Source organism: Orcinus orca, chromosome 17, assembly GCF_937001465.1.
Source record: "Orcinus orca chromosome 17, mOrcOrc1.1, whole genome shotgun sequence".
In the NCBI taxonomy this organism is placed as follows: Eukaryota; Metazoa; Chordata; class Mammalia; order Artiodactyla; family Delphinidae; genus Orcinus; species Orcinus orca.
In genome coordinates this window covers 32,333,482-32,345,249 of record NC_064575.1, presented here as the reverse complement: position 1 = coordinate 32,345,249, position 11,768 = coordinate 32,333,482, and the positions used below count along the sequence as shown (strand labels likewise).

General features: G+C 40.4%; 1 protein-coding gene across 2 annotated transcripts; it reads right to left on the bottom strand.

Moving 5' to 3' along the window:
- Positions 1 to 6,080: 6,080 nt before the first annotated feature.
- LOC101284906 (transcriptional enhancer factor TEF-4-like) lies at positions 6,081 to 7,954 on the bottom strand. 2 transcript variants are annotated; one of them, XM_033418130.2, is made up of 2 exons: positions 6,881 to 7,954; positions 6,081 to 6,841 (listed from the first exon to the last, which is right to left on the bottom strand). In XM_033418130.2, exons 1-2 carry the CDS (start codon positions 7,928 to 7,930, stop codon positions 6,575 to 6,577), a joined length of 1,317 nt encoding a protein of 438 aa, XP_033274021.1. In that variant the 5' UTR covers positions 7,931 to 7,954; the 3' UTR covers positions 6,081 to 6,574. The 2 variants fall into 2 exon arrangements, with proteins under 2 accessions (XP_033274021.1, XP_033274020.1); XM_033418129.2 differs by having other exon boundaries at positions 6,081 to 7,954.
- Positions 7,955 to 11,768: the final 3,814 nt, after the last annotated feature.

Sequence of the window (11,768 nt, the reverse complement as noted above, 5' to 3'; positions counted from 1 at the left end):
ATAATATATTTAATTTGAAAATATTTTCTTCCAGGCTGTGATTATCTTTCCATGTTCTTATCAATGTCTTTCAAAGAACAAAATGTCTTCATTTTTATAAAGTCCAATTTACATTTTTTTCTTTTATGGATTATGTTTTTGGTGTCTTATCTAAGAAATCTTTGCCTAACCTAATTTCACTTTCTCCTCTGTTTAGTTTAGAAGTTTAACAAGTTTTGGTTTTATGCTTAGATCCATGATCCATTTGGAGTAAATTTTTGCATACAGTTCAAGGTATTAATCAAAGTTCACTACATGTGGATATATATTTGCTGAAACAATACTTTTTTGGAAAAGACTATCCTTTCTCCATGGAATTGCCTTTGTAACTTTGTCACACATCATTTGACCATATATATGCAGGTCTATTTTTGGACTCTATTCTATTCCACTAATGTATTTGTCTAACTTAATTCTATCCTGTTTGTTGTAACTTACTAAGTCTTGAAGTCAGGTGATATAAGCACTCCAACATTTTTTTTTTTTTACAAAGGTCATTTTGTTATTCTAGATCCTTTGCCTTTCTATAGGCATTTTAGGATCTGCTTGTCAATTTCTAGGGGGAAAATGCCTACTGGCAGTTTGATTGGAATTGAGTTGAATCTGTAGATCAATTTGTATAGAATTGACATATTAATTATACCCATGTTATCCTATCCATTAACATGGTACATCTCTCTATTTATGTCACCTTTCATTTATCCAGCAATATTTTGTAGTTTTCAGGATAAAATTCTTTCATATCTTTTGTCACATGTACCCCTAAGAATTTCCTGGTTATCATGTCATCTCAAATGATGCTGCATTTTTTGAATATTTTGATATCCAGTTACTCATTGTCTATGTATTAATCTTTTATCCTGGAACTGTGCTAAAATCACTTTTCAATTTTCAATATAAATTAGTGTCAAAGGAGGAATTCTAAATGATAATAATATGCAAAAATTCAGAGTGACTACAACGTACACATTGAAGCAGCACAAATGCAGTGTCTTGACAATACACACATTGTCAGAGGATGAGAAAAGACAGTGAGTTTACAAAGAGATTTGTTAACAAAATACAAACAGAAACATACTTTCATATGATGGCTGAATACATGATGAAGTGAGTCATGTGATGATTGAGTGCAACAATTTTGTTTCCAAATTGTGATAGTTCATTAATAGTTATTAATGAACAAATTAACCCAGATTGTATATTCAAGTCAAAATCAATAATATCCACCCTCAGACACTGATTTATTTACATGATAAGCTTTTGTTGTCAATCAAAATCTAGCTCTTGCAAACTTAGAAAGAGAGGAATGTCAGACAAGAGGTAGTAAAATCTCAGAAGGTGATACCTTAAATAGTGCTACCGAGAGACATAAAATCAGACAGAAAAGGACGAATTGGAGAGGGACAGCAAGACAGAGATACAGAAAGACAGAAAAAATTCTACTCTGACTAATTGATCTTGGGGGGCAAGGGCAGGATCAAAGCTTCCAATGTATTAAGCCTGAAGTAATAATGGTCCCTGAGTTATATACATATTTTACCAGGTCATCTATTATCACATAGTTTCACAGAATCATCACCTATAAGAAGGGAGGAATGTGTTTTCCAATCACCTCTGTGAGAGGAAAATATATAATCCCCTACTTTTCAACCTTTATTTGTAGCTTTACTAGCCAAAATAGCATTTGACATGATTTGAGCTTGAGCACTTTACAAGATAGACAAGAGGTGAATACAGTTCTAGGATTTCCCTAGGCAATCTAGATACAAATCATCTAAGTCATTTTTTTGAAGTTAATTAAAAATAAAGAACACAGAAAAACCACAAGATGAAAGACATCACTTAAAATTGGTTAGGGCTACAGAACAATAAAATAAGATGGACTGAATAATTTTCTGTATTTAGGAACATCATTTTTTCTTTATAGACATATACTTTAGTTCTTCCCACTTTTAAAAAGCTCAAGGTTTTGTTTTTAATGTGAATTTTAAACTTGTTTACATGCTTTCTTATTTATTTAATAGAAATCTGATCAATTCTATACATGTAAATAGTTGTCCACTCCAATTTCTTTCCTTCAAATTTAGAATCAGTCTTTATATATTCAGATATTCTTCTTCAGCATGGTAGGTAGGATACAGTTTTATAAACTAAAGAAGAACTTCTTTTTTTTTTTTTTTTGCGGTACGCGGGCCTCTCACTGTTGTGGCCTCTCCCGTTGCGGAGCACAGGCTCCGGACGCGCAGGCTCAGCGGCCATGGCCCACGGGCCCAGCCGCTCCGCGGCATGTGGGATCCTCCCGGACCGGGGCACGAACCCGTGTCCCCTGCATCGGCAGGCGGACTTCCAACCACTGCGCCACCAGGGAAGCCCCAAGTAGAACTTCTTGATCCTTGTTGCATACCAAATCTCTAAGTGCCTTTCAAAATATGCTCATGTCCAGGCCTCATTCTTGATCAATTGGTACAAAATATCTGGGGGAAGAGTTTGGACATAAGTATTTTGGAAAAAAATTTTGAGTTGAGTTTTATGTGCAATGATTAATGTAAATCTTCAAGGCCAACACCACCTATATGCATTGTCATCCATGACAAAGTACTTGTTGGCTTATGCATACCCTTATATCTTGGCTTAAATAACAGATATAAGGAAGGTTGCCTCAACAGGTGTCCTATAATGAAATCCGAATACTGCTAGGAAAATAGTAGAACGCAGAGACCTGACATGATAAAAACTGGGAGGATATGTCTGAGAATCTTGAACCCAGGAGTCTCTTTTTTAACCTTGTGGAATACTTTTCCACTTGCTAGAGTAGAACAGCCTCCTTTTTCCTAGAAAATAAGTAAAGACTGCACATGAGTCGAATACCTTACCAAAAGATGCTTGTTATTTTCTTAAACCACCCTAGCTCCCTTCAGAGCTTCCAGGCAATATTTAGCATTACAGCAGAGCAGGAAAATAATTTCCCTGCTAGGGGAAAAAAACAGTTTAGTCAACAAATTATTGCATGTCTTGGTTAATATATATGCAGTCAGAAACTAGGAGGAAATGAGAAGATAATAAGACTGAGTAGTGGAGAGTTTATAGACATGGTAATACTCTTTTATATCTCAGAATTTAACCTGAAGTTGAGCTTAATACAATGTGAGAAAGGCTTCTTCAAGCTTAAAGATGATGGTCATGTGCAGTAAATGACATGAGATGGTAGATCTGCTTTGGCAGAGAATTGAGGAAGGTGTCAGAAGAGTCAAGATGGTGGGTAAATTAAAATAAATGTGTTACACAAGAACAGAAAATCCACCATGGGACTATGATCACCAGAAGGGCCCCAAACGTGTTTCCTTCACTAAGGCAGTAAAGAGTACACCAGTGAAAGGGGCATAGTCATCGCTGAGAAACCCAGTGCAGCTGTCTTTTCATACTAGGGTTGACAGTTGATGATACTGCCACATTATTGGGTCCTTAATGTGAATAAGGATGATAGATTCTTGGAATAGTTAGAGGTCCAGTGTAAGAGGTATGTAAATATCAGAGGCAACATGGCTATAATTACCATAACAGGAAACAAAGCCAGAATAGTTCTTTGGCTGAAGACTTCTTTGGTATTTACTAATAAAACAACATATTCCTAGATGTGAGATAGATGGGAAGCAGAATACAATATTTCATGATTTGTATAACAAAGAAAAGCAAAAGTTGGCAAGCAAAAGTTTGATGTTATCCAAATAAAATATGAAAACCATTCACCTAGCTTCCAGATCTGAGTCATTTCTCATACTCAGTGCTCATCAATTGAAACGAGTCTAGAGTCTCTTGAGAAAGGATTCTGTAAAGCTGTGGCAAATATAAACAATAGCATGTTCAGTCTTTATTTTCAAAGGGACTGGTAGTAATTGCATGCAGGAGAAGAATACCAAGATCTTTTGAGGTCTACTGAATACAATAGACTGACTGATAGTAAGAGAACTGAAACGTCATTATAGTCTTCAGGTTAGAGTGTGGCTTATGGAGACAGATAATAAATGGAATTCTGACCTTACAATATTACTAATTGGTCTGTGAACCTATACTGTGGAAATTTTTCTGGTTCCTGGATTCAAAATTGGGAGAGATATACTTACTGGATGACATATACCCCAGGTTAGTCCTCAGGTATGGTACTAGAAATGGTCAAAGGGAAGTCCATAAAATTTCCCCTCGCTCAGGAAAAATATTGTCACAAACTATATGGTATCCAGATGGAATTGCAGATATATACTGAAATTCTAAAGATTTATAGGTTTCTGGGGTAGTGATCCCCTTCATTTGCTCTTTCAATACAACTGTACCTCTGCTGCAAAATGAGCTGGACTGAGGAGAATGACAATAGCCCACCATAAACTTGATCATGAGGTAGCTCTAATCACAGCTGTTGAGTGGATATGTCATTTTTTTTTTGGAACAAAACAACACAGTCTCTGATACTTGACATGTGACCAATAATCGGGTGAATGTGCTCTGTTTAAGCCCCATGAACAGCAACAACAAAAATAATCAAAGAAGTTTGCATTTACCTTCACGTGGGAAGGAGAGCAGTATACATTCACTGACCACCACAAACCCGTGTGGGCTTATTTGCTCTTGTGCTCAGTATACTCTCAAAGACATTAATTATCTTGGTATGTTATACCTGTTATTAGACTTTAAAGCACTTAGTTCCTTTAATAAGATTAAAAAATATTTTAATGATTTCTTAGCTCAACTGTTGTCCTTTGAGAATTTACAACATAAAGCATATGTATTTCTACAAAGACAAATGAATAAGAGAGCATAACTATCTTCTAAGCATAACCCTACTCAACATTTCCTCATCATCTTACTCATTACCACCCTAGCCCAAACCACTTTCCTCTCTTCCCCAGATGGATAAAATACCTCCAAATAATCTAAACATTTGAAGTCAAACTTTCAGACAGGTGCCAGAGTGATCTTTGCCAAAGGAAAATTAAAATACAGTATTCGGGACTTCCCTGGTGGTGCAGTGGTTAAGAATCTGCCTGCCAATGCAGGGGACACGGATTCGAGCCCTGGTCCGGGAAGATCCCACATGTCGCGCGGAGCAACTAAGCCCATGCGTCACAACTACTGAGCCTGCGCTCTAGAGCCTGCGAACCACAAGTACTGAACCCGCAAGCCTAGAGCCCATGCTCCGCAACAAGAGAAGCCACTGCAATGAGAAGCCTGCTTATCGCAAGGAAGAGTAGCCCCGCTTGCCTCAACTAGAGAAAGCCTGCGGGCAGCAACGAAGACACAATGCAGCCAAAATAAAAATAAATAAATAAATAAAATAAAATACAGCATTCATCTACACAAAACCTTCAATCATTCTCCATCCTCCTTAGAATAAAATTTAAATAATTCACCATGGTCCTGATATCCACCTTCACTGAACTCTTCTACTACTTCCTACTTCTCTAACTTATCTCTTACTACTCTCTCCTGATTTAGCCTTCTTTAGCAACGTTCTTAATTCTTTCAAAAATAAACCAAACTTGTTCCAGTCTCAGGGGTTTTGTGCTTACCGTTCTCCTTGCCTGGAAATTTTTGCCCTAGATTTTTCATGACTTATTCAATTATTTTTTTCAGGCCCCTGTTCATATATCATCTCCACAAATAGACCCTTCCTGACCCTATCTATATTATCCACAACCTTTTCTCTTCATATATTCCATCACTTTTTATGCTCTTACCCTGCTGTTGAAGTAATATTATATTATATATTTGTTTATTTAAAATAAATCTAATCCACCTTCTAGAATATGAGTTCCATGAAGGTATGAAGGTATTGTTTTTTTTTTTTTTTTTGGTAAAATAGCTTTATCCTCTGTCAAAACACAAACCAACACACTTTGGGGGGAGGGGAGGAGAAGGAGGCAACACAGTCTAGCCCCACGGCTCATTTAGAAGAGGACATGAGATTTAAAAGCCTCACCCCACTGCTTGCCCAGCTGAGAAAAAGTCACGACCCTAACACCCACTTATAAATATCTCTTGTTATATTAAAAAAAAAAATATTTCCAGGGCCCACCTGGCTCTACTCCTGCACAGAAAGGGTTAACCTTCAAAATTCAATATCAGGGTCCTGGGATGGGGCTGGTAAGGAGAGGCAGATTGGGAAGAAGGGGGGTGCTGAAAAACAGAGAGGGACAAGCCAATGTGTAACTGGGGCCCTCCAAGACCTCCAAAACAGAGAAGGGGGAGGATGCCTGTCAGAGACAGAAACGAGTGCTGTCCCACCGGTTGTCTCACTCCTGTCCCCAGTGTCAAATGCTCTGGAGTGATCTGTCCTTTCAGACACCCCTGTGAGGTCCCAATATCAGGATCCATCCTTCCCCCTCAGTCCCAGCCCATTCAACTCACCACTGAGCTTTTAAGGTCCTAAGAGGGAGCAGCCCACCCACCCCCACCCCCCCGCCAAGTAAGAAACGTGAGGAAAGCTGGAGGTCCTTCCTGGGAGGAGGGTATTCCGGGGGTGAGCCACTTCTGGGGTCCCCCTTCAGTCCCTGACCAGGCGGTAAATGTGGTGCTGGGCCCCCCGCTCACTGGTGGAGACCTCGAAGACATAGGCGGTGCAGAGCAGCAGTTCCTGGGTGTCTCTGTTTGTCACCACCTGGAGGATGGTGAAGTTCTCCAGGACACTGTTCATCATATAGCGCTCAGGCAGCTGCCGCAGCTTGTGCAGAAAATTCACCAGGTACTCACACATGGGTGAGCACAGTAGGCGGTACACGAACCTCCCGTCCTCCAGCTGGGCACGCTCCGTCTCCACCTTCTCCACCACCTGCTTGCCAAAGGAGCAGACCTTGGAGGAACAGGTGAGGGTCATGTGCTCCAGGCTCTCGTACTGGCTGCTCACTCCATAGAAGCCACCACTGCTACCGCCGGCCCCCACCTCCTCGCCACTCGGGCCCCAATTCAGGTTCGCCCAGAACTTGACCAGGAAGAAGGCGTGGGGGGGCCCACGATCATACAGCTCCCGCAGACCACCCTTTTTCTCAGGGAATTTGTCATAGATCTGCCGGACGTCCACACTCTCGAGGGGGAGCGCTCCGGGGCTGGGGCAGTGCTGGCTGATATGTACAAACAGGTGCCTCTGGTAAGAGTCAGCTGCATCCGGAGGTTCCACAAAGGCTGAGAACTCTACCAGCTGCAACCGAGCAGTACCCAGAGCCCGAGCCTGCCAGGCTGGGGGTGATGGGGCAGGTGGGGGCAAAGCAGGAGATGAGAGGGCTTGGGGGGGCTCGTACCCTGGGAGGTCAGTAGATGGAGGAGTCAGTGACAAGGAGAACGGTGCCTGCGAGAATGGCTTCACATCTGGAACATTCCAGGGGGGCCCAGAACCCCCCGACCAAAACTGGAAAAGCTCTGGGGTCTGAGGACCGGCGGGACCAAGTTTGGCCTGCAGGGAAGGTGCTGAGATGAGCTGGGCTGAGGACATGGTGGCCATTGTCTGGAAAGCCTTGTCCTTGGAAACCTGGTCCACCTTCAGGGCCTTGAGCTTGGACTGGATTTCCCTCGATTTTCTTCGGGCCAAAACCTGGATATGACTAGAGACCTGTTTGCGAGTTCGAGTCTTCCCTGTTCTCAGCTTGATGTAGCGGGCAATCAGTTCATTCCGACCATACATCTTGCCTTCATCGGACAGGATGATTTTCCGCCGGCCACAGGGTGGGTAGATGGCCAGGGCCTCCTGGAAGCTCTGCTCGATGTCTGGACTCCAGACACCCTCTGCGTCTGAGCCCCCGTCTCCCCCCGCCCCCTCACTGCCGCCAGTGCCCTCCTCGCTTCCTTCCTCACTTCCTGTCCAGCCGCTGCCATCGTCCAGGGGGGCCCCAGCCCGGGGTTCCCCCATCTGGGCCTCCCGGCCTGGGGCTGGGGAGCCCGTATGAAGGTATTGTTGATTTTGCAGTTCATCACTGTATCTCTAGGGCCCAGGGTAATGCCTAGAGCAAAGTAGGTGCTCAATAAACATTTTTTTTGAATAAATAAAATAATTAAGGTTATTCTGTAACAAAGTGAACAAAGTAGACTTAAAAACTTACATAGGCTCATATTCAACATAAACTTAGACAAAAATAAACATGATCCATTTATGTTTCACATGATATTTTGTTCTTGTCTACAAAAAACCCTTTGTCTAGTATGAAGATTAGGATTTCAAGATGGAAGTTACCCCTTTCCCTTCTGAGTTCCTTGTTGAGGAGGAAAAATACAAGAATTATTGATGTAACTTGGACCAAAGCATGAGTCATTAAAGACTTGAATGAGCATTCTAAAATCTCTAACCTAAGACTCTGAGAAAAACTACATTGGAGAATATGGCTTGGTTAAGAGGCTAAGGTGGAGTTCTCATACCTACAGCTCTGACTCTATGTGTTGAGACCCACATTCCTAGGTGTGCTTTTTGTTTTGTTATTTATTTATTTGGCTGTGCCGGGTCTTAGTTGCGGCACCTGGGATCTTCATTGCCGCATGTAGGATCTTTAGTTGCATCGTGTGGGATCTTTAGTTGTGGCATGCAGGCTCTTAGTTGCAGCATGTGGAATCTAGTTCTCTGACCAGGGATCAAACCCAGGCCTCCTGCATTGGGAGCGTGGAGTCTTAACCCCTGGACCACCAGGGAAGTCCCCCTAAATGTTTTTAAAAGATGATTGTATTGGTAGAGCAAAGTTGATACACACACCTCACATACCCAATAACCAGCGTATTGAAGGAGACTGTCGGTTTCTGCCAAAGTAAGCCATGTCAATTTCAAACATTTCATTCTCTCTTCAAACATGTAACATACCCCAACTCCAAACTTACTTTCAGAAGATGACTTCACTTCCTAATTTATAAAGAAATAGAATCCATATGACAGAAACTCTCTCAAAATCTTTTACCAGATCTGAAACTTTCCCCATATCTATATACATTTTCTACACCTACTTCCTTCTTAAAGTAGACAAGGTGTTCCTTCTCAAGTAAATGACTCAGGTTGTGATTTGACTCTCTCTTCATTTGGTTTCCCAAAGAGACATACTTCACCATTTAACTGGTCTGTGTTTTATATAATATTTTCAGTCATTTCCGCTAGATCTTTCCCAAATTCAATATGTTCAATTCTATTCAATATTTTAAAAAATAAATAAACTATTTTACTCACATATTCCTTCTTACAAACTCCATTCCATCTTTTTTTTTTCCTCCTTAACAGTCAAGCTCCTAAACAATTAATTTTATTCACTGTCTCTATTTCCTTCTCCTGATTCCTCCACATACTCTAATCTGGTTTAAACCCCTTTCCCTCCATCAAAGGAGATCTTGTTAAAGGAACTGAACCCTATAGACTTCTGTCAGTCCTAAATCTCAGAACACTCACCACTGGTTCTCCTCTCTCTTCTGCTTACAGCAGCCATCTTTTATTTTTCTTCTGCAATACCAGTTCTCTTGATTTTTCTCCATTCTGGATCTTTCTTCTTCATCTTCTTTTCAGGCTCATCTTTCTCTACCTAATCAATAAATATTGCAGCTTCTCAGGTCTCAGTCCTAGGCCATCATCTCATGCTCCAGTCTTTCTCCCATATGATTTCAGTCACCCTCATGATTTCAATTGTCCTGTTTAATGATAACTCCAAAATGTATACCTCTAGCACAGATTTGTTCTCTAAGTTCCATATACCTATATCCAGCTGCTTATTCAACACCTCCACTGTGGTAAGATGCTTAACTAAACATGTTCAAAACCAAAGCCATAACATTTTTACCCCCAAAATCAAATCCACTACTACAGTTTTCTTTCAGTAAATCACCATAACTACTATTCAGCAAGCCAAATATCTAGCAGCGCATCTCAGTCTATCTCATTCCCTGTAGAAGTCTGGTCAATTTTACCTCCAAATTACTCTCAAATCTGTACTCATCTATTTCCACTGCTCTTACCCTAATTGAAGTCACCCACACACCTCTCACCCAGAAAACTGCAGAAACCTCTTAACTCATCTCCCCACATCCACTTTTGCCTCCTTTCAATTTGTTTTTCATGTTGCACCCAAGCGATCTTTTCAAAATAAAAACTTAACCATGTTTCTCATTACTAAAACCTGTTTTCAAAGACTTCCTCTTATTCTTAGGGTAAAAATCAAAGTACTTAACATCCCCTCTACCTACTTCTCTAACTTCATCTTGTGCCTATAAGCCCCTTGCCGTTTATGTTTCAAAACCTCGGGCTTTCCACTTTTCAAGTGCACCATTATCCCTGTTGTTTCACAGATATCTCCTCCCACTTCACCTAGTCAGCTTCAACTCATCCTTTCTACCTTATATCACTTGTCCCTTCTCAGGAAAGCCTACTCTGGTACTAGCACCTTATATCAGGCATAGTATATGGTAAGCACTCAATAGATATTTGTTGCATAAATATATAAATAATACATAGACATACCAGATAACAGGAAACAAAACTATCTGCCAAACCTGAGGCAGAAATGAAAGAAAAAAAGCAAGGTGACATTTCCTGAAAACGCTTAGGTACAAGGATCCCACCATTAACACAGTAGTCCAATAAAAGTCAATCTCGGACCAATCACATACTGCTCTCTCAGAGAGGATTAAGTATGAGCTTGGAGCTAAATTTTTGCAGTTTCCTTCTTTTTTAGGATGAGATAAATTTTTGAGTGGAATGCACATTCTTCTCTTTAATAATAACCATTATGATGACAATGCTCATCTGTTAGGGTGTTCTTGCCTGAAAGTTACCCCCAAAACCCAACTAAAATAGTCTAAAATGTAGAAATAATTATTTCACAAAGCAAAAATTAGGGAATTTTCACAGTTAATATAGTGGTTTTGAAATATCATCGAGCCCTGGAATTGTTCTGTCTTTCATTCGGTCCTATTCAGGGAGTTAGCTTTTTGCCTCATGAGATGGCACCAGGAAAAACAAGACATATATATTTATACAATAATATTAAAGGTTGAAAAAAGAAAACTCTTGCTTTTTGCTCTTACTTAAGCAGCAAGAAAGAACTTTTCAAGAAATCCCTCCACCACTCAGCAGACAACCCCCTCAGGCTTACTGATCAAAATCATGTCACGAGTCCATTGCTGAACCAATCTCCAGAGAGAGAACAGGATCATTACAATTGGCTAGGACTAATAGAGCTTCACTCCTAGGGCTGGAGAAAGGTCCTGAAGCACATGGCCTGCTGTCAACTGAGCAAAATGAACACTCTCTTATCCAGGAAGGGGGAGATTGACAGCGAACTCTGCCTGCCCCCCCCGTCATTTAGTGAGGAACCCCTATGGACCCGTTATTCTATTGCATTTAATGTGCATCTTTTATAATCCTAACAATAACCCAACAAGACTGGTATGATTTTTACAGATGAAGATATTGAGACTTAAATGTTGAGCTCTAGTACACTAGGTTATATAATTAATGATGTGGGCAAGATTTAAATGCAGGCCTGACTGACTTACAAATCTGTTGTAAGGAGCAGCACGATGATGATTACTCACATGTCTGCTGAAAGCATATTATCTACACATCGAGATTCCAATAATAAAATTCTACTTCCTGTTCACTAAAATATTCAATTTCAAATACTCCATGTTTACTATTCAATAATCAATGTCTCCTAAAGTTTCTGACACAAAGATAGGTGCTCATAAATATATGTTAAATTTTTATATTAGACATATAACACTAG